Genomic DNA, 27,546 nt, shown 5'->3' on the forward strand with positions numbered 1-27,546 from the left:
CCGGTGAGACGCTCCTGAGCACCAGTCTGCAGTGTTTCCCGGAGCTTGGAGTTGACATCTCTAAGCACCGGCCCACAAGACACTGCACCCGGGTGCAGTGTAAACGGTGCCGATCCAGGATGTAAATGGGGGGTGGGGGAGGGGGGGAACCTTGTTCCAAATCCTTGGTCAGACCTGGGATTTTGGTGTAAAAGGGGTACCACTGTGGCTCCTGTGAGGTCATTGTTCCAGCTAATTCCTCTGCGGATGGCGACTTATAGCCAATTGTGTGCAGAGACGAGAGAGAATCCAGAACAGCCCCGCCCGTTACATTCTGTCGTATGACTGTGGCTGCCATGGTAATCGTTTGACCATGTGCAAATTGTAAATCCTTAAGCAACAGCAGCCAGTATGTGGTAATGCAAGGTATCCTGCACGTACAACAGGCTTCCTGCTAGAAATTATTTGCTTTACAATCCTCCTTCAGCTCTTTATTGAAGGTTTGTACAGTACAGGGGCTTATATCATACTGATATGTAATCTGTCCCTTTCCAGCCAGCGCAAGCTCTGGGTATCTGTCTTTATTACCATGTGCTTCTTGCTGCTGGAGGTCAGCGTCAGGACATCCGGGGTGTATGTACTGAACACAATGCCATGCCTTGGCTTCTATCCATAGGGCTGTAAAAGTCTGAACACTGGCCGGAATATTATCCCCTGATGGGCCCTGTGCTTCTCCCCCCTCTGTATGTTACATATAGACAATGTGACGTTACAATGAATCTCTGCAGCACAGCTGCTCTGATCACAGGAAGCTCGGTCACACGTCCTGTTTTGTCACATGGAATGCTTACGTATATAGGATACAGCGTCACTACAACATGGTGACCTAGCCTAAAAGGTTTATGTATGAGTACTAATGGTAATACTAGGACCACAGCCTGGCTGTATGTGTTGTAGGAACAGTTTCGGAATCGCATAAGATCTTAATGGCTGAATCTGTCCATACTTGATCACAATAAGCCCTTCCTCAGGTCGTATGTTCTGGACATGTAAATATGTTTAGCTAAGAATTAGTATAGAAAGGTACTTTCTGCCACAGCTCCCCCTAGAGGCAGCTGATGAGATCTTCTGTGTACATTTCTCCCACCACCCCTAACTTCAACTAGTCATTATAATAGGACAGTCCTGGAGTCTAGTTGTTGGAGATGAGCCAGTCCTCAGTCCATGTAATATCCGGACAGTGGTGGCTTCCATATTGTATGGGATGTAACGTGTATCGCTCGGGGAAGCCTGAATTGTTCTGATGTCCTTAGTCTGCACCATGGGAAAATAAACTAACTCTGCCAGAATTGTGTAACCAGACCATTTATTATGGATTTCTGTGTTTATGGCTGACAGCTAGGAGATGAAACACTCCTTTCCTTTATAACGCCACAGACACGCTATAAGTCTCATACCCAATGGTGTTTCATTTGCATTAAATACATGCAAGTCCAGCAGGAGTGTTCGTCCACTGTGCGTTTTACTAGCGTTCACACTTTGTGGTGTTTGTATAATGTGATAAAACTGGAGTTTGCCGCCCACCTCTATCCTTACATCTGTAAATATAAGTAGGGGTCTTCACAATCCGTTCCCATTGATATAAATGGGCCTTGTATTGATGCACATTCAGTGGAAACATATGGTGAGATTCAATTGTTTTCTCGCCGGCAGCCAGTAGATGGCGCCCAAAGGAGCTATTCAATTGTGGCTCCGTTCGTGTGCGATCAGCCATCGACGCCTGCATTTTAGCTCGCACCTCCTCTACATTTCACCTCGCACCCCCTCAATCGCTCCCCCCAATAAACAATAGAATGTGACGGCATATAAGAACCACTTGGCTATCCCTGAACACATGTACACATACATACTAGTTCATTATTTTATTGGTAACCAATTATCCTACCAGTATATTTTTGGATTATGGGAGGGAAATCTGAGTGTGTGGAGAATATACAAATAGCTAGGGCCATGGCGGGAATTGAACCCACGACCTCAGTGCTGTGAGGCAGTAATGCTGACCTTTACACCATCCGTGCTGTCGTAAAGCTGCAATCTAGTAACGCCTGGACAGAACAAATGGGCGTGTACCAGCTTCAGCCGTTTCTCTGTCCAATACTCGTTCCACCCAATGGGCTATTAGCTGAGGGGGGTAATGCGTGGCACCCCGCTGTATCTCCAGACTATAAGCAAGTAGTTCCTGCAGATGAGGGCACAGCTGTAAGTGAGACTGTGCGGTGTTACGGGTAACCTCACTGTTATACATGATTTCCTCTTAGCGCTACTTGTTCTGCAGTGTGTAGATGTCTCGGCTAGATAGCTGTGGTAGGGGGTGCTCAGCACCAGTCATGTAGGAGGTGTGTGTAATTACAGGAAGGAGTAAGAGGCCTCTAACACGCTGATGGTTAAGTGGTTGGAGACCAGGGTGTAATAAACAGTCGCTGGCCAGATGCTCTCAGCCAGAAATAGTCTCCAGTTCCAAGCAGCTAAGTGTAACCCTGTATAAACTGTGTCTACGCTGCCCCAGCGGCGTCCCCTCTTATACAGCACAGGACATAGTGGTGTACAAGATGGAGGACACAGCGCAGGGCTGAGGGATCCGGGTAGTGCGCCAAGCTCAGGATCACCGATGACTAGGTTTAAAGGGATTCATGAAAATCTTATGTATTTCTCTGACGTCCTAGTGGATGCTGGGACTTCCGTAAGGATCATGGGGAATAGCGGCTCCGCAGGAGACTGGGCACAAAAAGTAAAAGCTTTAGACTAGCTGGTGTGCACTGGCTCCTCCCCCTATGACCCTCCTCCAAGCCTCAGTTAGATTTTTGTGCCCGAACGAGAAGGGTGCATGCTAGGTGGCTCTCCTGAGCTGCTTAGAAGTAAAAGTTTAAATAGGTTTTTTATTTTCAGTGAGTCCTGCTGGCAACAGGCTCACTGCATCGTGGGACTAAGGGGAGAAGAAGCGAACTCACCTGCGTGCAGAGTGGATTGGGCTTCTTGGCTACTGGACATTAGCTCCAGAGGGACGATCACAGGTTCAGCCTGGATGGGTCCCGGAGCCGCGCCGCCGGCCCCCTTACAGAGCCAGAAGAGCGAAGAGGTCCGGAGAAATCGGCGGCAGAAGACGTTCCTGTCTTCAGATAAGGTAGCGCACAGCACTGCAGCTGTGCGCCATTGCTCTCAGCACACTTCACACTCCGGTCACTGAGGGTGCAGGGCGCTGGGGGGGAGCGCCCTGAGACGCAATAGAACAATATAAAAACCTTATATGGCTAAAGAAATGCATCACATATAGCTCCTGGGCTATATGGATGCATTTAACCCCTGCCAGTTTTCCTAAAAAAAGCGGGAGAAAAGGCCGCCGTGAAGGGGGCGGAGCCTTTCTCCTCAGCACACAAGCGCCATTGTCTTTCACAGCTCCGCTGGAAGGACGGCTACCTGACTCTCCCCTGCAGTCCTGCTACAAGAATCAGGGTAAAACAAGAGAGGGGGGGCACTATTGGCAGCTAATATAAAACAGCAGCTATAAAGGGAGTAACACTTACATAAGGTTATCCCTGTATATATATATAGCGCTCTGGTGTGTGCTGGCAAACTCTCCCTCTGTCTCCCCAAAGGGCTCGTGGGGTCCTGTCCTCTCTCAGAGCATTCCCTGTGTGTGTGCTGGGTGTCGGTACGATTGTGTCGACATGTATGAGGAGGAAAATGATGTGGAAGCAGAGCAATTGCCTGTGTTAGTGATGTCACCCCCTAGGGAGTCGACACCTGACTGGATGGTCGTATTTAAAGAATTACGTGACAGTGTCAGCACTTTGCAAAAAACTGTTGACGACATGAGACAGCCGGCAAATCAATTAGTGCCTGTTCAGGCGTCTCAGACACCGTCGGGGGCGCTAAAACGCCCGTTACCTCAGATGGTCGACACAGACCCAGACACGGATACTGAATCCAGTGTCGACGGTGAGGAGACAAACGTAATGTCCAGTAGGGCCACACGTTACATGATCACGGCAATGAAGGAGGCATTGAATATTTCTGACACTACAAGTACCACAAAAAAGGGTATTATGTGGGGTGTGAAAAAACTACCAGTAGTTTTTCCTGAATCAGATAAATTAAATGAGGTGTGTGATAAAGCGTGGTTTTCCCCCGATAAAAAACTGCTGATTTCTAATAAATTATTGGCACTATACCCTTTCCCGCCAGAGGTTAGGGCACGTTGGGAAACACCTCCTAGGGTAGATAAGGCGCTCACACGCTTATCAAAACAAGTGGCGTTACCGTCTCCCGATACGGCCGCCCTTAAGGAACCAGCTGATAGAAGGCTGGAAAATATCCTAAAAGGTATATACACACATACTGGTGTTATACTGCGACCAGCAATCGCCTCAGCCTGGATGTGCAGTGCTGGAGTGGCTTGGTCGGATTCCCTGACTGAAAATATTGATACCCTGGATAGGGACAGTATATTATTAACTATAGAGCATTTAAAGGATGCATTACTATATATGCGAGATGCACAGAGGGATATTTGCACCCTGGCATCTAGAGTAAGTGCGATGTCCATTTCTGCCAGAAGAGCGTTATGGACGCGACAGTGGTCAGGTGATGCGGATTCCAAACGACATATGGAAGTATTGCCGTATAAAGGGGAGGAGTTATTTGGGGTCGGTCTATCGGACCTGGTGGCCACAGCAACGGCTGGAAAATCCACCTTTTTACCCCAGGTCACCTCTCAGCAGAAAAAGACACCGTCTTTTCAAACTCAGTCCTTTCGTTCCCATAAGGGCAAGCGGGCAAAAGGCCACTCATTTCTGCCCCGGCGCAGAGGAAGGGGAAAAAGACTGCACCAGGCAGCCTCTTCCCAGGAGCAGAAGCCCTCCCCCGCTTCTGCCAAGTCTTCAGCATGACGCTGGGGCTCTACAAGCGGACTCAGGCACGGTGGGGGGCCGTCTCAAGAATTTCAGCGCGCAGTGGGCTCACTCACAAGTGGACCCCTGGATCCTGCAGGTAGTATCACAGGGGTACAAATTGGAATTCGAGACGTCTCCCCCTCGCCGGTTCCTGAAGTCTGCTCTACCAACGTCTCCCTCCGACAGGGAGGCGGTAGTGGAAGCTATTCACAAGCTGTATTCCCAGCAGGTGATAATCAAGGTACCCCTCCTACAACAGGGAAAGGGGTGTTATTCCACGCTGTTTGTGGTACCGAAGCCGGACGGCTCGGTGAGACCAATTTTAAATCTAAAATCCTTGAACACTTACATAAAAAGGTTCAAATTCAAGATGGAGTCACTCAGAGCAGTGATAGCGAACCTGGAAGAAGGGGACTATATGGTATCTCTAGACATCAAAGATGCTTATCTCCATGTCCCAATCTACCCTTCTCACCAAGGGTACCTCAGGTTTGTGGTACAAAACTGTCATCAGTTTCAGACGCTGCCGTTTGGATTGTCCACGGCACCACGGGTCTTTACCAAGGTAATGGCCGAAATGATGATTCTTCTTTGAAGAAAAGGCGTCTTAATTATCCCTTACTTGGACGATCTCCTGATAAGGGCAAGGTCCAGGGAACAGTTAGAGGTCGGAGTAGCACTATCTCAGGTAGTGCTACGTCAGCACGGGTGGATCCTAAATATCCCAAAATCACAGCTGATTCCAACAACACGTCTACTGTTCCTGGGGATGATTCTGGACACAGTCCAGAAAAAGGTGTTTCTCCCGGAGGAGAAGGCCAGGGAGTTATCCGAGCTAGTCAGGAAACTCCTAAAACCAGGCCAAGTGTCAGTGCATCAATGCACGAGAGTCCTGGGAAAAATGGTGGCTTCTTACGAAGCGATTCCATTCGGAAGATTCCATGCAAGAACTTTTCAGTGGGATCTGCTGGACAAATGGTCCGGATCGTATCTTCAGATGCATCAGCGGATAACCCTATCTCCAAGGACAAGGGTGTCTCTCCTGTGGTGGTTACAGAGTGCTCATCTTCTAGAGGGCCGCAGATTCGGCATTCAGGATTGGATGCTGGTGACCACCGATGCCAGCCTGAGAGGCTGGGGAGCAGTCACACAGGGAAGAAATTTCCAGGGCTTGTGGTCAAGCATGGAAACGTCTCTTCACATAAATATCCTGGAACTAAGGGCCATTTACAATGCCCTAAGTCAAGCAAGGCCTCTGCTTCAGGGTCAGTCGGTATTGATCCAATCGGACAACATCACGGCAGTCGCCCACGTCAACAGACAGGGCGGCACAAGAAGCAGGAGGGCAATGACAGAAGCTGCAAGGATTCTTCGCTGGGCGGAAAATCATGTGGTGGCACTGTCAGCAGTGTTCATTCCGGGAGTGGACAACTGGGAAGCAGACTTCCTCAGCAGACACGACCTCCACCTGGGGGAGTGGGGACTTCACCCAGAAGTCTTTCAAGTGATTGTAAACCGTTGGGAAAAACCAAAGGTGGACATGATGGCGTCCCGTCTCAACAAAAAACTGGACAGATATTGCGCCAGGTCAAGGGACCCTCAGGCAATATCGGTGGACGCTCTGGTAACGCCGTGGGTGTACCAGTCGGTGTATGTGTTCCCTCCTCTGCCTCTCATTCCAAAAGTACTGAGAATCATAAGAAGGAGAGGAGTGAAGACTATACTCGTGGCTCCAGATTGGCCAAGAAGAACTTGGTACCCGGAACTGCAAGAGATGCTCACGGAGGACCCGTGGCCTCTACCTCTAAGAAAGGACCTGCTCCAGCAGGGACCTTGTCTGTTCCAAGACTTACCGCGGCTGCGTTTGACGGCATGGCGGTTGAACGCCGGATCCTGATGGAAAAAGGCATTCCAGGTGAAGTCATCCCTACCCTGATCAAAGCCAGGAAGGATGTAACCGTGAAACATTATCACCGCATTTGGCGAAAATATGTTTCCTGGTGTGAGGCTAAGAAGGCCCCCACAGAGGAATTTCAACTGGGTCGTTTCCTGCATTTCCTGCAAGCAGGACTGTCTATGGGCCTAAAATTAGGATCCATTAAGGTTCAAATTTCGGCCCTGTCGATCTTCTTCCAGAAAGAACTGGCTTCATTGCCTGAAGTTCAGACGTTTGTCAAGGGGGTACTGCATATACAGCCTCCTTTTGTGCCACCAGTGGCACCTTGGGATCTCAATGTAGTTTTAGGGTTCCTAAAATCACATTGGTTTGAACCACTCACCACTGTGGAATTAAAATATCTCACATGGAAGGTGGTCATGCTGTTAGCTCTGGCGTTAGCCAGGCGTGTCTCAGAAATGGCGGCTTTGTCATATAAAAGCCCTTACCTAATTTTTCATTCAGACAGGGCAGAATTGAGGACTCGTCCTCAATTTCTCCCTAAGGTGGTTTCAGCGTTTCACATGAACCAACCTATTGTGGTGCCTGCGGCTACTAGGGACTTGGAGGACTCCAAGTTGTTGGACGTAGTCAGGGCCCTGAAAATATGTTTCCAGGACGGCTGGAGTCAGAAAATCTGACACGCTGTTTATCCTGTATGCACCCAACAAGCTGGGTGCTCCTGCTTCTAAGCAGACGATTGCTCGTTGGATTTGTAGTACAATTCAGCTTGCACATTCTGTGGCAGGACTGCCACAGCCAAAATCTATTAAAGCCCATTCCACAAGGAAAGTGGGCTCATCTTGGGCGGCTGCCCGAGGGGTCTCGGCTTTACAACTTTGCCGAGCAGCTACTTGGTCAGGGGCAAACACGTTTGCAAAATTTTACAAATTCGATACCCTGGCTGAGGAGGATCTGGAGTTCTCTCATTCGGTGCTGCAGAGTCATCCGCACTCTCCCGCCCGTTTGGGAGCTTTGGTATAATCCCCATGGTCCTTACGGAAGTCCCAGCATCCACTAGGACGTCAGAGAAAATAAGAATTTACTTACCGATAATTCTATTTCTCATAGTCCGTAGTGGATGCTGGGCGCCCATCCCAAGTGCGGATTGTCTGCAATACTTGTACATAGTTATTGTTACAAAAAAATCGGGTTGTTTATTGTTGGAAGCCATCTTTTCAGAGGCTCCTACGTTTATCATACTGTTAACTGGGTTCAGATCACAGGTTGTACAGTGTGATTGGTGTGGCTGGTATGAGTCTTACCCGGGATTCAAAATCCTTCCTTATTGTGTACGCTCGTCCGGGCACAGTGTCCTAACTGAGGCTTGGAGGAGGGTCATAGGGGGAGGAGCCAGTGCACACCAGCTAGTCTAAAGCTTTTACTTTTTGTGCCCAGTCTCCTGCGGAGCCGCTAATCCCCATGGTCCTTACGGAAGTCCCCAGCATCCACTACGGACTATGAGAAATAGAATTATCGGTAAGTAAATTCTTTTTTTTTTTTTTATTTTACATTCATTTAGCTGTATAGTTTTCTTGTGCTGCACGAAGATCCCAATTACATCAGCATAATTACATTATCTAATAATATGTGACTAAACGAAGCATCTCAGAAGCGTATCATTACAGAGGTGTCCTAATACCTTTTTACTGCAGTTGCGCCAGACAGCACCTTTTGGCACGCCAAGTCCTGCGAGACTGCTAGCATCGGACGTTTTTTTTGGGGTATTTTTTCTGAAAATGCGTCTTTATCGCAACGCGATGTGACTAGGACGCAGCGGGGGACTGCGCTGAATAATTTGATATGACACGTGTGCGTGTGTGTGACTGAGGGGTCTATTTACTAAGCCTTGGAGAGAGATAAAGTTTCAGCCAATCAGCTCCTAACTGTCATGTCACAGGCTGTGTTTGAAAAATGACAAGAGCTGATTGGCTGGTACTTTATCTCCAGCGACTTTATCTCCATCCAAGGCTTAGTAAATAGACCTGTTAAGGTGGGTACACCACTAATAGATATATCTGCTGATCAATTTATCTGCAGATATATCTATGGACGGATCGGGCAGTGTGTTGAGCATACACACTGCCCGATCCGTCGGGGACTGATGTCATGAACTGGGCGGGTGTGTAGACACCCCCCGCCCAGTTCAGCTGTCAATCACCGCCGGCTGCCGCAACATGTGTACGGGCATTCGGCCGACCGTCCGTACACACACAGCGACGCGCCAATATATCGGTAGATATATTGGCCGTCGGCTGTGCTGCAGGGCCGACGTGATACGTCTGTGAACTCAGTCGTTCACAGACGTATCGGCCATACACACTGGTCGACGGTCCCGCGATATATCGGCCGTTCAAGAGAACGGCCGATATATCGGCCAGTGTGTACCCACCTTAAGTCTCAGAATCCTCATAGGAAGTGCTACAATGTAGCAGCCGCAGCTTTTTTCCAATACAACTTCCTGTGTGCTTCATATACAGAATGAGTCGCGCTCAGAGAATAAATATATATATATATATATATATATATATATATATCTATATATATATATATATATATATATATATATATATATCTATATATATATATATATATATATATATATATATCTATCTATATATATTTCTCTATCGTCCTAGTGGATGCTGGGGTTCCTGAAAGGACCATGGGGAATAGCGGCTCCGCAGGAGACAGGGCACAAAAGTAAAGCTTTCCGATCAGGTGGTGTGCACTGGCTCCTCCCCCTATGACCCTCCTCCAAGCCAGTTAGATTTTTGTGCCCGGCCGAGAAGGGTGCAATCTAGGTGGCTCTCCTAAAGAGCTGCTTAGAAAAGTTTAGCTTAGGTTTTTTATTTTACAGTGAGTCCTGCTGGCAACAGGATCACTGCAACGAGGGACTTAGGGGAGAAGAAGTGAACTCACCTGCGTGCAGGATGGATTGGCTTCTTGGCTACTGGACATCAGCTCCAGAGGGACGATCACAGGTACAGCCTGGATGGTCACCGGAGCCTTGCCGCCGGCCCCCTTGCAGATGCTGAAGTAAGAAGAGGTCCAGAATCGGCGGCAGAAGACTCCTCAGTCTTCTAAAGGTAGCGCACAGCACTGCAGCTGTGCGCCATTTTCCTCTCAGCACACTTCACACGGCAGTCACTGAGGGTGCAGGGCGCTGGGAGGGGGGCGCCCTGGGAGGCAAATGAATACCTATTTTGGCTAAAAATACCTCACATATAGCCTCCGGAGGCTATATGGAGATATTTAACCCCTGCCAGAATCCGTTAAGAGCGGGAGACGAGGCCGCCGAAAAAGGGGCGGGGCCTATCTCCTCAGCACACAGCGCCATTTTCCCTCACAGAAAGGCTGGAGGGAAGGCTCCCAGACTCTCCCCTACACTGCACTACAGAAACAGGGTTAAAACAGAGAGGGGGGGCACTAATTTGGCGTTAGAAATATATAAAAAAGATGCTATAAGGGAAAACACTTATATAAGGTTGTCCCTATATAATTATAGCGTTTTTGGTGTGTGCTGGCAAACTCTCCCTCTGTCTCTCCAAAGGGCTAGTGGGTCCTGTCCTCTATCAGAGCATTCCCTGTGTGTGTGCTGTGTGTCGGTACGTGTGTGTCGACATGTAGGAGGACGATGTTGGTGAGGAGGCGGAGCAATTGCCTGTAATGGTGATGTCACTCTCTAGGGAGTCGACACCGGAATGGATGGCTTATTTAGGGAATTACGTGATAATGTCAACACGCTGCAAGGTCGGTTGACGACATGAGACGGCCGACAAACAATTAGTACCGGTCCAGACGTCTCAAAAACACCGTCAGGGGTTTTTAAAACGCCCGTTTACTTTAGTCGGTCGACACAGACACAGACAGGGACACTGAATCCAGTGTCGACGGTGAATAAACAAACGTATTCCTTATTAGGGCCACACGTTAAAGGCAATGAAGGAGGTGTTACATATTTCTGATACTACAAGTACCACAAAAGAGGGTATTATGTGGGATGTGAAAAAACTACCATAGTTTTTCCTGAATCAGATAAATTAAATAAAGTGTGTGATGATGCGTGGGTTCCCCCCGATAGAAAATTATGGGCGGTATACCCTTTCCCGCCAGAAGTTAGGGCGCGTTGGGAAACACCCCTTAGGGTGGATAAGGCGCTCACACGCTTATCAAAACAAGTGGCGGTACCGTCTATAGATAGGGCCGTCCTCAAGGACCAGCTGACAGGAGGCTGGAAAATATCATAAAAAGTATATACACACATACTGGTGTTATACTGCGACCAGCGATCGCTTCAGCCTGGATGTGCAGAGCTGGGGTGGCTTGGTCGGATTCCCTGACTAAAAATATTGATACCCTTGACAGGGACAGTATTTTATTGACTATAGAGCATTTAAAGGATGCATTTCTATATATGCGAGATGCACAGAGGGATATTTGCACTCTGGCATCAAGAGTAAATGCGATGTCCATAACTGCCAGAAGATGTTATGGACACGACAGTGGTCAGGTGATGCAGATTCCAAACGGCACAAAGGTGTATTGCCGTATAAAGGAAGAGGAGTTATTTGGGGTCGGTCCATCGGACCTGGTGGCCACGGCAACTGCTGGAAAATCCACCGTTTTTACCCTAGGTCACATCTCTGCAGAAAAAGACACCGTCTTTTCAGCCTCAGTCCTTTCGTCCCTATAAGATCATATCTGCCCAGGGATAGAGGAAAGGGAAGAAGACTGCAGCAGGCAGCCCATTCCCAGGAACAGAAGCGTTCCACCGCTTCTGACAAGTTCTCAGCATGGCGCTGAGACCGTACAGGACCCCTGGATCCTACAAGTAGTATCCCAGGGGTACAGATTGGAATGTCGAGACGTTTCCCCTTCGCAGGCTCCTGAAGTCTGCTTTACCAAGGTCTCCCTCCGACAAGGAGGCAGTATGGGAAACAATTCACAAGCTGTATTCCCAGCAGGTGATAATTAAATTACCCCTCCTACTACAAGAAAAGGGGTATTATTCCACACTATATTGTGGTACTGAAGCCAGAAGGCTAGGTGAGACTTATTCTAAAAATTTTTTTGAACACTTACAAAGGTTCAAATCAAGATGGAGTCACTCAGAGCAGTGATAACGAACCAGGAAGAAGGGGACTATATAGTGTCCCGGGACATCAGGGATGCTTACCTCTATGTCCCAAATTTGCCCTTCTCACTAAGGGTACCTCAGGTTCGTGGTGCAGAACTGTCACTATCAGTTTCAGACGCTGCCGTTTGGATTGTCCACGGCACCCCGGGTCTTTACCAAGGTAATGGCCGAAATGATGATTCTTCTTCGAAGAAAAGGCGTCTTAATTATCCCTTACTTGGACGATCTCCTGATAAGGGCATAGTCCAGGGAACAGTTGGAGGTCGGAGTAGCACTATCTCGGATACTGCTACAACAGCACGGGTGGATTCTAAATATTCCAAAATCGCAGCTGATCCCGACGACACGTCTGCTGTGCCTAGGGATGATTCTGGACACAGTCCTGAAAAAGGTGTTTCTCCCGGAAGAGAAAGCCAGGGAGTTATCCGAGCTAGTCAGGAACCTCCTAAAAACAGTGCATCATTGCACAAGGGTCCTGGTAAAAATGGTGGCTTCCTACGAAGCAATTCCATTCGGCAGATTTCACGCAAGAACTTTTCAGTGGGATCTGCTGGACAAATGGTCCGGATCGCATCTTCAGATGCATCAGCGGATAACCCTATATCCAAGGACAAGGGTGTCTCTCCTGTGGTGGTTATAGAGTGCTCATCTTCTAGAGGGCCGCAGATTCGGCATTCAGGATTGGATGCTGGTGACCACGGAGCCCAGCCCGAGAGGCTGGGGAGCAGTCACACAAGGAAAAAATTTCCAGGGAGTGTGATCAAGTCTGGAGACTTTTCTCCACATAAATATACTGGAGCTAAGGGTAAATTTATAATGCTCTAAGCTTAGCAAGACCTCTGCTTCAAGGTCAGCCGGTATTGATCCAGTGGGAAAAACATCACGGCAGTCACCCACGTAAACAGACAGGGCGACACAAGAAGCAGGAGGGCAATGGCAAAAACTGCAAGGACTTTTCGCTGGGCGGAAAATCATGTGATAGCACTGTCAGCAGTGTTTCATCCCGGGAATGGAAACTGGGAAGCAGACTTCCTCAGCAGGCACGACCTCCACCCGGGAGAGTGGAAACTTCATCGGGAAGTTTTTTCCACATGATTGTAAACCGTTGGGAAATACCAAAGGTGGACATGATGGCGTCCCGTCTGAACAAAAAACGGGACAGGTATTGCGCCAGGTCAAGAGACCCTCAGGCAATAGCTGTGGACGTTCTGGTAACACCGTGGGTGTACCAGTCGGTGTATGTGTTCCCTCCTCTGCTTCTCATACCTAAGGTGCTGAGAATTATAAGACGTAGAGGAGTAAGAACTATACTCATGGCTCCGGATTGGCCAAGAAGGACTTGGTACCCGGAACTTCAAGAGATGCTTACAGAGGTCTTATGGCCTCTGCCGCTAAGAAGGGACTTGCTTCAGCAAGTACCATGTCTGTTCCAAGACTTACCGCGGCTGCGTTTGTCGGCATGGCGGTGGAAAGCCGGATCCTAAGGGAAAAAGGCATTCCGGAAGAGGTCATTCCTACCCTGGTCAAAGCCAGAAAGGAGGTGACCGCACAACATTATCACCACATGTGGCGAAAATATGTTGCGTGGTGTGAGGCCAGGAAGGCCCCACAAAGAAATTTCAACTCGGTCGTTTCCTGCATTTCCTGCAAACAGGAGTGTCTATGGGCCTCAAATTGGGGTCCATTAAGGTTCAAATTTCGGCCCTGTCGATTTTCTTCCAGAAAGAATTGGCTTCAGTTCCTGAAGTCCAGAAGTTTGTCAAGGGAGTATTGCATATACAACCCCCTTTTGTGCCTCCAGTGGCACTGTGGGATCTCAACGTAGTTCTGGGATTCCTCAAATCACATTGGTTTAAAACCAGTCAAATCTGTGGATTTGAAGCATCTCACATGAAAAGTGACCATGCTCTTGGCCCTGGCCTGGACCAGGCGAGTGTCAAATTGGTGGTTTTTTCTCAAAAAAGCCCATATCTGTTTGTCCATTCGGACAGGGCAGAGCTGCGGACGCGTCCCCAGTTCTCTCCCTAAGGTGGTGTCAGTGTTTCACCTGAACCAGCTTATTGTGGTGCCTTGCACCTACTAGGGACTTGGAGGACTCCAAGTTGCTAGATGTTGTCAGGGCCCTGAAAATATGTTCCAGGACGGCTGGAGTCAGGAAAACTGACTTGCTGTTATCCTGTATGCACCCAACAAACTGGGTGCTCTTGCTTCTAAGCAGACTATTGCTAGTTGGATGTGTAATACAATTCAGCTTGCACATTCTGTGGCAGGCCTGCCACAGCCAAAATATGTAAATGCCCATTCCACAAGGAAGGTGGGCTCATCTTGGGCGGCTGCCCGAGGGGTCTCGGCTTTACAACTTTGCCGAGCAGCTACTTGGTCAGGGGCAAACACGTTTGCTAAATTCTACAAATTTGATACCCTGGCTAAGGAGGACCTGGAGTTCTCTCATTCGGTGCTGCAGAGTCATCCGCACTCTCCCGCCCGTTTGGGAGCTTTGGTATAATCCCCATGGTCCTTTCAGGAACCCCAGCATCCACTAGGACGATAGAGAAAATAAGAATTTACTTACCGATAATTCTATTTCTCGGAGTCCGTAGTGGATGCTGGGCGCCCATCCCAAGTGCGGATTATCTGCAATACTTGTACATAGTTACAAAAATCGGGTTATTATTGTTGTGAGCCATCTTTTCAGAGGCTCCGCTGTTATCATACTGTTAACTGGGTTTAGATCACAAGTTGTACGGTGTGATTGGTGTGGCTGGTATGAGTCTTACCCGGGATTCAAAATTCCTCCCTTATTGTGTACGCTCGTCCGGGCACAGTACCTAACTGGCTTGGAGGAGGGTCATAGGGGGAGGAGCCAGTGCACACCACCTGATCGGAAAGCTTTACTTTTGTGCCCTGTCTCCTGCGGAGCCGCTATTCCCCATGGTCCTTTCAGGAACCCCAGCATCCACTACGGACTCCGAGAAATAGAATTATCGGTAAGTAAATTCTTATTATATATATCTATATATATATCTATATATATATCTATATATATCTATATATATATATATATATCTATATATATATCTATATATATATATATATATATATATATCTATATATATATAAAATTATTATTATCCTTTATTTATATGGCGCCACAAGGGTTCCGCTGCGCCCAATTACAGAGTACATAAATAATCAAACAGGAAAACAGCAACTTACAGTTGATGACAATATAGGACAAGTACAGGGTAAATAAACATAGTTACATCAGCAGATGACACTGGAATAAGTATCAGGTGGCAGAAGACTGCTGGATGTGGTACAGTTGAAGATTATTAAAGTAAGAGAAAGGATAAGCACATGAGGGAAGAGGGCCCTGCTCGTGAGAGCTTACAATGTATAGACACCTTTTCTGGCAAAAAAGACGCCCGACACTAGCAGAGCTGCACAGGACCTGCCAGCTCACTGGCGCCGGGCCTCTCCCGTGAGGTCACATCTGTAAGTAACCTTCTACGAAGCACAGATCACCATGGGAAGACTTCAACACCCCGACATCGGTCCAAAATGCAGCCACCAGCGTTCCAACCTCTCCACTCTTGATGCTGGCGTTACTGTAATTGGCCGATTTGTGCACATCAGAACATCGCTCACCATTGAATCCCCCCCCTGTACACAATGAGGTACAGGTATTACGTGCCACGCACCCAATGTGATAAGTTGCGTTGGGCGCACCCTTTCTTGGTTGTCATACATTTCTCTGTTCTGTGTGTGATGCGCAGAGTAAGTGCAAAAATAGAATTAATAACTGTCTAGAACCTCATCACCAGGTTCTATGTGGTTGAACTGTTCCTCGTGCCTCACACAGACACACAGGATAGATAACAAACAGGCCAGCAGGAGGTAGGTTGAGGCCAGGATCACAACCCAGTTGGTGTCAGGACAGATAAATAGGAAGAGCTGGAACATGTGAGACCCATTTGGCTGTTACAGATCTGTGGCTTTCAGGCTTGTGTCATTATCAGATCTCATATGTTGTGTGTAAGCCATTGTTCTCCGATGCAGCCTGGGATCGCAGTGATACTGTGCAGTGTCGCAAAGCGTTGCCTTGTGTTTGTGTATACCTGATGGGGAATGTGATTTTATCATTCTCTGTATAGACTCGCAAGTCATACCTGGCCTTCCTCTCTAAATCAGCAGTCTGACCCCAACAGCGGAAAGTCAGTGTAGCGTTTAATTCCAAAACATGTCCAACCCTTCTGTCTTTGTGTTGTGGTTTTGTCGCCATTGTATTTTCCCTGTATCACCGAGCTCATAGCCACACTTACCATTTCTGATAATTGCCTAGTCCCGGCCTAGACTCAGTCAGCGCCCTCTGGTGGTGGATCCGTTAACGCTTCCTCTCCCCCAGAAGCAATCTTGATATGGTATTGGGATCCCGCATGCATGTGTTATTATCCATCTCTGTGTTATTTGCGTGTTGAGCTCTTTCACGCCGTCAGAGCTTGTTAGATTCCGCTTTAGTTGTCCCTTCTAGAAGTTTGCGCAGAAATATTTTTGGGGTGAGACTCCTCCTGGATATGGGTGTTTTTGCAAGCCCTGAACATGCAGGTAGAATGTTTCCCTGATTTCAGAGCTACCTTGCCCTGGGATAGGCTCCGGACGTCCTTCAATATTTGATGACTAGCCCGCCTGGTAATTTTATATTAGAATTTATAATGGCTTCTATTTTTGTCTCGCCCGGCGCAGGCGGCAGAACATGTAATGGATTTGGCTGTTTCTGTGAAGTGACGTCGGTTCATCTGCAGGAAAGCGATGGAGAGGTTCCTGCTAAGAGCACAAAAATGTGGAAAATGGAGCTGGGTTTATTAGCGCGTTGTGTAAGCTGCCTCCTCAGGGGCTGTATATTATACTGTAGTATTACGCTCCAACCTGAAGAGGTTACTGTTACAGGCTGTGTCGCCCTTCCTGTGGGGTAGGTGCCGGAGCACTTCTCCCCTGGGGCAAGTGACACAAGCTCCCAGTTCCTCAGGGCTCACATCAACTACTTTATAAAGAGTTCAGAGTGCAGCTGGGGGGGCGGGGAGCGCCCTGACTGTGGCCCGGGAAAGGCCGGGGATAGGAATTTGGGAGCTGGTGTGACAATAGCGGTCACTGTTCTGCTGGCTGCACACTTAATGCTGTCTGGCTGCCAACATTTACGGGGTCTGCCAGCAGAATAATCCCCCGAAATCAGCCTTGAGAGCTGTATGCCAGGAATCAGACTGTAAATGTAGATTATGCATGGGTCGATGGGATAATGCAGTGGTTCTCCAACATGGTCCTCAATGCACCCGAACAGTCCAGGTTTTAAGGCTATCCATGCTTAGCCACAGGTGACTAAGGGGGACATGTACTAAGCAGTGACAAGTGGAGAAGTGAGGCAGTGGAGAAGTTGCCCATGGCAACCAATGAGCTGCTCTGTATACCTTTACAGTATGCAAATTATAAATGTTAGGTCAATGCTAATTGGTTGCCATGGGCAACTTCTCCACTGGCTCACTTCTCCACTTTTATCACTGCTTTGTACCCCCCCCCCCCCCCCAGTACCTAAGTCAGGTTGATTATATCATATGTGCACAAGCAGGGATATCCCTAAAACCTGGACTGTTGGGGTGCCTGGGGACCGTGTTTGGGAACTACTGGGGTTAATAGCAAACAGTCTGCACGCCTTTATTCATAGTTATCTGTTGGAATCCGGTCATCGGTGAGAAGTCTCTGCTGTAGGATTCTGTCTCCTGGAGAGAGGGAGGGGAGGGGGAGGGGGGGTGAGAGTTCAGATGAAGGATAGAGACAATATCACTTTCCCCCATCTGCATCGCTTTTGTTGGGCCAAACGTCTGCTCCTGATGTAAGTGGTTGTCCCTTTATTCCCGAGCGTCCGGATTGTTCATGATGTCCTGGATACTTTGTCTTGTGCTCGCACAGAGAGATAAATGGCTTTTTCATTTACTTTCGCAGGACCGCAAGCTGACCAAGTCCGAGCGCCAACGTTTCAAGGAAGAGGCCGGGATGCTCAAGGGTCTCCAGCATCCCAACATTGTCCGCTTCTACGATTCCTGGGAATCCACGCTGAAGGGAAAGAAGTGCATAGTGCTGGTGACCGAGCTTATGACCTCTGGGACGCTGAAGACGTAAGAGACCGGGCGGGTTACTCAAATGCAATGATTACGGTGTCTTAGGCTGAGAGACTGAATAAAAAAAAGAAACACGTGATAAGGGGGGATGTACATAGTCAGTTGTTCCGTACAGTCACTAAAGTTCCATTCTGCTGCTTGTGGCTCTGACAGATGGGAGGGAACAGGCTGTATCCGAGCCATAGCGATCCAGCAAGTATATCAGACTTGAGGTTTGAGCAACTACACTGGTAAAATAAGTAATGCTTTAGTGCAGTGGTGGCCAACGTGTGGCTCTTGAGCCACATGCGGCGCTTTTTTTATTCAAATGTGGCTCCCAACACTCAGTCACGTGACCACAAAAGATCTATAAACCGCTGCATGCCAGCCAGACATGCAGCAGCACTACGTAGACTGAGAACTGGGGGAGCCAAATACACAGGCGGGTGCTGGCTGGAGTGACACAGGCGGGTGCTGGCTGGAGTGACACAGGCGGGTGCTGGCTGGAGTGACACAGGCGGGTGCTGGCTGGAGTGACACAGGCGGGTGCTGGCTGGAGTGACACAGGCGGGTGCTGGCTGGAGTGACACATGGGGGAACTGAAGTGTATTATGTGAATCTGGATTTTAAATATATTTTCTGCGGATCTGGCTTTTTAATTTATTTGATGTAGAAGTGGCTTTTTCAATGTATTTTATACCAGGGTGTGGCCTAGCAGGCACAAGGTCACACGCCATTTTCGCAAGTGCGCCTTTGGCTCGAAGTCGGCTCTTTAATGTACCTAACAAGATTTACTGGCTCTTTGTCTCTGACTGGTTGGCCACCCCTGCTTTAGTGCATAGTTGCCCAAACTCTGTTATTGCAGTCCAGGTTTTAAGGATATCCATACTTCAGCACATGCAAATTATTTAGTACCTCTGTCAGTTTGATTTAACCATCTGAACGTAACTATGGATATCTTTAAAAACCTGGACTGTAATGGCGGAGTTTGAGAAACTCTGCTTTAGTGTACGCTCCTTTTTAAACGCGCTGCCTTTGACTAGTATAATTTGGACAGCACGGTTGGTGTAGTGGTTAGCATTGCTGTCTTACAAACCCGAGGTCATGTCAGGATGATTGGGGTGAAGTTTTTATGTTCTCCCTGTGTGTCTAGGTTTCTTCCTACACTCCGAAAACATACTGATAGGTTAATTAGCCCTAGTTGTGCAGGTGATGGGGAATGACAGAAATATTCTGTCAAGCGCTGAGTAAGTGCGCACGCTGTATTAACAAATGTTACTTAATAAGAGTACTCCCCCCTAAAAAAGGGGGTCCGACCGATGCCGCTGGCCATTCTGCCGTGTCGTATGTGGATTGCGAGGTGGTTCCGACGGCAGCGTCAGTGTCCACTTTGCAGTGTGCTTTGAGAGCTGCCTCTGCCATGTCTGTTCTCAGGACCTCTGTGTCGCCTTTACCAGAACCTCTGTAGCATTTTTAAAATGTCCTTAATATTGCTGGGCTGGGGTCCTGCGAGGAGGGATTTGCTGTCTGCCTGAGGGGGGGCAGCAGGAAGTTTACAAGGAAATGGGTGGGTTTCAGACCCTTCTCTATGTGTGTTGGAGGTCTGCACACAGGGAAGGAATGGCGGGAATGCACTCATTGTCCTCCCTGGGCTCTGCACTGCATTCCCACTGAGAGGCTAGAGGCGCCCTCTGCTGGTACCATGATCATATAGAGCCTACCATGTGACTCCCCCACAGCACAGTAAGCTTTGCCATTGTGCGTCTCCCTTACCATTGTGTACTGTACATACATCTTGCTGATACCAGAGTATTTACAGTAGAATAGCAGCACGGGGACAATAGAGTCCAAATGAGCAAATATTCTTCATGGGGAAGAGATGATCCTGTTGGGTACATTGCAAACTAACTTGTGTCTTTTCCTTATTGCTGCGTACAGTAAATCTTATTATGCGCGTGGGGTAGATGGGGTGTTTGTGGTGTGTAGTGGGTCCCTTTAAGCTTGTCGGGCCATTTCTTGGTCTCATCGAAAAATCTTATATTACTGGGGGGTCATTGGTTAGATCTACTGCTTAACGCTCTTCTTACTAAACCTGACACTAGGCAATGTTTCCCTCTGAAGCTGTAAGTGCCTCTTAATCCTCCCTTACAGCTGTCCACTCCACAAGTCCGATATCTCTGCCATCCTTCCAGAGTCTCCGGCAATCACACAGTGGCCATTGATATTGGTATGGTATAGTAAGGGATAATTCCCAGTTCCCACCAGCTGCAGGATACAGTTACCATACGGCATGCATCAGAGCGGCTTTTGAAGTAGTGATGGGACTCCTATTCTACAAGTAGCCCTGGCTTTGAAGACGATCAGCTATGTTAAGGGGGGGATTAATAAGCATGATAGAGCTCAGAGCCCAGTGTCACTGTGTTGTCCGAGGACTGGGTGCCAGCTGATGCTGAATGGGGCAGTGCCCACCTGTAGCACACATTGCCCAATACATTCTCCGTCTTCTGCATCAGCTTTTGCAGATTTAAAATGGTATTTGCAGCACAGGGTAACTCTTCAGTGTCGTATAGTACCCATAATTTAATTTCCCTGGAAAGGCTCCTTTCCCAAAAAGAATGGCTTGCAGTTAAACATCGTTCAAAAGAAATTTAGAGGAAAGTGTCTGTAATTGGTGCAAAGAAAAGATTAATTTAAAGGCAATTCTACCTTGTTCTGATACTTAACTACAATTATAATTCAGCCACTCGAATGGATACAAACCTAAAATATAAATAAAAGAGCACAAAATGGGTGCACAGTTGGGAAAAAAGTGTTATCACTTTATCCGTTCTATGTAATCTATTACTCTTAACCAATATTTAGCTGCTTGTTCTTACTATGTAATGTAGGGATTCACTTATTTTAAATGATTCAGTAAAAGTTGTTTTATTTCAGAGCACCAATTACAGACTCTTTCCTGTACTTTCTTTTGCGGTACCTCTATTCAGTCTATGGTAGCACCTCCTACTTTCATTAATTTGACCTTCTATAATTGTTTACAGGGATGCTATAGGATTCACAACTTATAATTCCTGGTGTAATAGACGCTTCTTTTCCTCTAAAAGTTAATCCTTGTCCCACAAGATGGTTCACCACCTTCTTACTACCAACAAACTCCTTATGTTTCAGCCAGTCTTGAGATATCCATCCCTTAAGTTCAAGATGTCTTATGGAAAAAATGACAGCTAGGGGGCACTGTTGTACTGGACGACAGTGGGAGTAGGCCATTCATGTTAGTAAATCGGTTACTTTTACAAGCAGATGTGTTTAGCGACACGCTGCGTTTAGTAAATAGACATTTAATAAATGGCTCATTCAAAAAGTTTCAATCAAAGGATGTCATTTGATGTAGTGTGTTTGAGCCTAGAGATTTCCAGTTAAGCCGGCAGGGTGTCTGCCTTCACTGCATGAGGTGCGGAAGTCATGCATGATTTCTTTGGCTGGCTGTATGGTAAAATGAGGTATAAAGTGTAAAGGTGTTGGGAAATGGGCAGTACGGATGGGTGTAATGGTTAGCATTACTGCCTCACAGCACTGAGGTCATAGGTTCCATTCCCACCATGGCCCTAACTGTGTGGAGTTTGTATATTCTCCCCGTTCTTGCGTGGGTTTCCTCCGGGTACTCCGGTTTCCTCCCACAATCCAAAAATTTACTGGTAGGTTAAATGGTTCCGAACAATATTAACCCTAGTGTGAATGTGTGTGCGTGTACATGTGGTAGGGAATATACACTGCTCAAAGAAATAAAGGGAACACTAAAATAACACATCCTAGATCTGAATGAATGAAATATTCTTATTAAATACTTTGTTCTTTACGTAGTTGAATGTGCTGACAACAAAATCACACAAAAATTATCAATGGAAATCACATTTATTAACCCATGGAGGTCTGGATTTGGAGTCACCCTCAAAATTAAAGTGTAAAAACACTGCAGGCTGATCCAACTTTGATGTAATATCCTTAAAACAAGTCAAAATGAGGTTCAGTAGTGTGTGTGGCCTCCACGTGCCTGTATGACCTCCCTACAATGCCTGGGCATGCTCCTGATGAGGTGGCGGATGGTCTCCTGAGGGATCTCCTCCCAGACCTGGACTAAAGCATCCGCCAACTCCTGGACAGTCTGTGGTGCAACGTGGAGTTGGTGGATGGAGCGAGACATGATGTCCCAGATGTGCTCAACTGGATTCAGGTCTGGGGAACGGGCGGGCCAGTCCATAGCATCAATGCCTTCATCTTGCAGGATCTGCTGACACACTCCAGCCACATGAGGTCTAGCATTGTCTTGCATTAGGAGGAACCCAGGGCCAACCGCACCAGCATATGGTCTTACAAGGGGTCTGAGGATCTCATCTCGGTACCTAATGGCAGTCAGGCTACCTCTGGCGAGCACATGGAGGGCTGTGTGGCCCCCCAAAGAAATGCCACCCCACACCATTACTGACCCACTGCCAAACCGGTCATGCTGGAGGATGTTGCAGGCAGCAGAACGTTCTCCTTGGCGTCTCCAGACTCTTTCACGTCTGTCACATGTGCTCAGTGAGAACCTGCTTTCATCTGTGAAGAGCACAGGGCGCCAGTGGCGAATTTGCCAATCTTGGTGTTCTCTGGCAAATGCCAAACGTCCTGCACGGTGTTGGGCTGTAAGCACAACCCCCACCTGTGGGCGTCGGGCCCTCATACCACCCTCATGGAGTCTGTTTCTGATCGTTTGAGTAGACACATGCACATTTGTGGCTTGCTGGAGGTCATTTTGCAGGGCTCTGGCAGTGCTCCTCCTGTTCCTCCTTGCACATAGGCGGAGGTAGCGGTCCTGCTGCTGGGTTGTTGCCCTCCTACGGCCTCCTCCACGTCTCCTGATGTACTGGCCTGTCTCCTGGTAGCGCCTCCATGCTTTGGTCACTACGCTGACAGACACAGCAAACCTTCTTGCCACAGCTCGCATTGATGTGCTATCCTGGATGAGCTGCACTACCTGAGCCACTTGTGTGCGTTGTAGGGAGGTCATACAGGCACGTGGAGGCCACACACACTACTGAGCCTCATTTTGACTTGTTTTAAGGACATTACATCAAAGTTGGATCAGCCTGTAGTGTGTTTTTCCACTTTAATTTTGAGGGTGACTCCAAATCCAGACCTCCATGGGTTAATAAATTTGATTTCCATTGATAATTTCTCTATCGTCCTAAGTGGATGCTGGGGTTCCTGAAAGGACCATGGGGAATAGCGGCTCCGCAGGAGACAGGGCACAAAAGTAAAGCTTTTACAGGTCAGGTGGTGTGTACTGGCTCCTCCCCCTATGACCCTCCTCCAGACTCCAGTTAGATTTTTGTGCCCGGCCGAGAAGGGTGCAATTCTAGGTGGCTCTCATAAAGAGCTGCTTAGAGAGTTTAGCTTAGGTTTTTTATTTTACAGTGATTCCTGCTGGCAACAGGATCACTGCAACGAGGGACAGAGGGGAGAAGAAGTGAACTCACCTGCGTGCAGGATGGATTGGCTTCTTGGCTACTGGACATGAAGCTCCAGAGGGACGATCACAGGTACAGCCTGGATGGTCACCGGAGCCACGCCGCCGGCCCCCTCACAGATGCTGAAGCAAGAAGAGGTCCAGAATCGGCGGCTGAAGACTCCTGCAGTCTTCTTAAGGTAGCGCACAGCACTGCAGCTGTGCGCCATTTTCCTCTCAGCACACTTCACACGGCAGTCACTGAGGGTGCAGGGCGCTGGGGGGGGGCGCCCTGGGAGGCAAATGAAAACCTTTAAAAAGGCTAAAAATACCTCACATATAGCCCCAGAGGCTATATGGAGATATTTACCCCTGCCTAAATGTACTAAATAGCGGGAGACGAGCCCGCCGAAAAAGGGGCGGGGCCTATCTCCTCAGCACACGGCGCCATTTTCTGTCACAGCTCCGCTGGTCAGGAAGGCTCCCAGGTCTCTCCCCTGCACTGCACTACAGAAACAGGGTATAACAGAGAGGGGGGGCAGAATAAATGGCAATATATTAATATAAAAGCAGCTATAAGGGAGCACTTAATCATAAGGCTATCCCTGTCATATATAGCGCTTTTTGGTGTGTGCTGGCAGACTCTCCCTCTGTCTCCCCAAAGGGCTAGTGGGTCCTGTCTTCGTATAGAGCATTCCCTGTGTGTCTGCTGTGTGTCGGTACGTGTGTGTCGACATGTATGAGGACGTTATTGGTGTGGAGGCGGAGCAATTGCCAAATATGAGGATGTCACCTCCTAGGGGGTCGACACCAGAATGGATGCCTTTATTTGTGGAATTACGGGATAGCGTCAACTCGCTTAAGCAGTCGTTTGCCGACATGAGGCGGCCGGACACTCAATTAGTGTCTGTCCAGGCGCCTCAAACACCGTCAGGGGCTGTAAAACGTCCCTTGCCTCAGTCGGTCGACACAGACCCAGACACAGGCACTGATTCCGGTGGTGAAGGTGACGAATCAACCGTATTTTCCAGTAGGGCCACACGTTATATGATTTTGGCAATAAAGGAGATGTTACATTTAGCTGATACTACAGGTACCACTAAACAGGGTATTATGTGGGGTGTGAAAAAACTACCAGTAGTTTTTACCGAATCAGAAGAATTAAATGACGTGTGTGATGAAGCGTGGGGTGCCCCGATAAAAAACTGCTAATTTCAAAGAAGTTATTGGCTTTATACCCTTTCCCGCCAGAGGTTAGGGAGCGCTGGGAAACACCTCCTAGGGTGGACAAAGCGCTAACACGCTTATCAAAACAAGTGGCGTTACCCTCTCCTGAGACGGACGCACTTAAAGATCCATCAGATAGGAGGATGGAAAATATCCAAAAAGGTATATACACACATGCAGGTGTTATACTACGACCAGCTATTGCGACTGCCTGGATGTGCAGTGCTGGGGTAGTTTGGTCAGAGTCCCTGATCGAAAATATTGATACCCTGGACAGGGACAATATTTTACTGTCGTTAGAACAAATAAAGGATGCATTTCTTTATATGCGTGATGCACAGAGAGATATCTGCACACTGGCATCACGGGTAAGTGCTATGTCCATTTCGGCCAGAAGAGCTTTATGGACACGACAGTGGACAGGCGATGCGTAGAGGAGTTATTTGAGGTCGGTCTATCGGATTTGGTGGCCACGGCTACGGCCGGGAAATCCACCTTTCTACCTCAAGTCACTCCCCAACAGAAAAAGGCACCGACCTTTCAACCGCAGCCCTTTCGTTCCTTTAAAAATAAGAGAGCAAAGGGCTATTCATATCTGCCACGAGGCAGAGGACGAGGGAAGAGACAGCAACAGGCAGCTCCTTCCCAGGAACAGAAGCCCTCCCCGGCTTCTACAAAAGCCTCAGCATGACGCTGGGGCTTCGCAAGCGGACTCGGGGGCGGTAGGCGGTCGTCTCAAAAATTACAGCGCGCAGTGGGCTCACTCGCAGGTAAATCCCTGGATCCTGCAGATAATATCTCAGGGGTACAGGTTGAAATTAGAGACAGAGCCACCTCGCCGTTTCCTGAAGTCTGCTTTACCAACGTCCCCCTCAGAAAGGGAGACGGTTTTGGAAGCCATTCACAAGCTGTATTCTCAGCAGGTGATAGTCAAGGTACCTCTTCTACAACAAGGGAAGGGGTATTATTCCACTCTATTTGTGGTACCGAAGCCGGATGGCTCGGTAAGGCCTATTCTAAATCTGAAGTCCTTGAACCTATACATAAAGAAGTTCAAGTTCAAGATGGAGTCACTCAGAGCAGTGATAGCGAACCTGGAAGAAGGGGACTTTATGGTATCCTTGGACATCAAGGATGCGTATCTCCACGTTCCAATTACCCCTCACACCAGGGGTACCTCAGGTTCGTTGTACAAAACTGTCACTATCAGTTTCAGACGCTGCCGTTTGGTTTGTCCACGGCACCTCGGGTCTTTACAAAGGTAATGGCCGAGATAATATTTCTTCTTCGAAGAAAAGGCGTATTAATTATCCCATACTTGGACGATCTCCTAATAAGGGCAAGGTCCAGAGAACAGCTAGAGATGGGTTTAGCACTATCTCAAGAGGTGCTAAAGCAGCACGGATGGATTCTGAATATTCCAAAATCCCAATTAATGCCGACAACTCGTCTGCTGTTCCTGGGGATGATTCTGGACACAGTTCAGAAAAAGGTTTTTCTTCCCGAAGAAAAAGCCAAGGAGTTATCTGACCTGGTCAGGAACCTCCTAAAACCAGGAAAGGTGTCTGTACATCAATGCACAAGAGTCCTGGGAAAAAATGGTAGCTTCTTACGAAGCAATCCCTTTCGGCAGATTCCATGCAAAGGGATCTGTTGGACAAATGGTCAGGGTCGCATCTTCAGATGCACCTGCGGATAACCCTGTCGCCGAGGACAAGGGTATCCCTTCTGTGGTGGTTGCAGGAGGCTCATCTATTGGAGGGCCGCAGATTCGGCATGCAGGATTGGATCCTGGTGACCACGGATGCCAGCCTGAGAGGCTGGGGAGCAGTCACACAGGGAAGAAATTTCCAGGGAGTGTGGTCGAGCCTGAAAAAGTCTCTTCACATAAGCATTCTGGAACTAAGAGCAATCTACAATGCTCTAAGCCAGGCGGAACCTCTGCTTCAAGGAAGACCGGTGTTGATCCAGTCGGACAACATCACGGCAGTCGCCCATGTAAACAGGGCGGCACAAGAAGCAGGAGGGCAATGGCAGAAGCTGCCAGGATCCTTCGCTGGGCGGAGAATCACGTGATAGCACTGTCAGCAGTATTCATCCCGGGCGTGGACAACTGGGAAGCAGACTTCCTCAGCAGACACGACCTTCACCCGGGAGAGTGGGGACTTCATCCAGAAGTTTTCCACATGCTATTAAACCGTTGGGTAAAACCAATGGTGGACATGATGGCGTCTCGCCTCAACAAAACACTGGACAGGTATTGCGCCAGGTCAAGAGATCCGCAGGCAATAGCTGTGGACGCGCTGGTAACACCTTGGGTGTACCAGTCGGTATATGTGTTTCCTCCTCTGCCTCTCATACCAAAGGTATTGAGGATTATACGGCAAAGAGGAGTAAGACTAGTGGCTCCGGATTGGCCAAGAAGGACTTGGTACCCGGAACTTCAAGAGATGGTCACGGACGATCCGTGGCCTCTACTTCTGAGAAGGGACCTGCTTCAGCAGGGTCCTTGTCTTTTTCAAGACTTACCGCGGCTGCGTTTGACGGCATGGCGTTGAATGCCAGATCCTAAAAGGAAAAGGCATTCCAGAAGAAGTCATTCCTACCTTGATAAAGGCAAGGAAGGAAGTCACCGCGAAGCATTATCGCCGTATTTGGCGAAAATATGTTGCGTGGTGCGA

General features: G+C 48.3%; 1 protein-coding gene across 10 annotated transcripts in view; it reads left to right on the plus strand.

The window, feature by feature from the left end:
- WNK1 (WNK lysine deficient protein kinase 1) overlaps positions 1–27,546 on the plus strand; it is a 138,039-nt gene that overhangs the window by 40,978 nt on the left and 69,515 nt on the right. For all 10 annotated transcript variants that reach the window (XM_063929214.1, XM_063929215.1, XM_063929219.1 and 7 more), the window contains exon 2: positions 17,999–18,171. In XM_063929214.1, coding sequence (XP_063785284.1) covers positions 17,999–18,171 — 173 coding nt within the window. The remainder of the gene's footprint in view (positions 1–17,998; positions 18,172–27,546) is intronic.

Source organism: Pseudophryne corroboree, chromosome 6 (genome assembly GCF_028390025.1).
Source record: "Pseudophryne corroboree isolate aPseCor3 chromosome 6, aPseCor3.hap2, whole genome shotgun sequence".
In the NCBI taxonomy this organism is placed as follows: Eukaryota; Metazoa; Chordata; class Amphibia; order Anura; family Myobatrachidae; genus Pseudophryne; species Pseudophryne corroboree.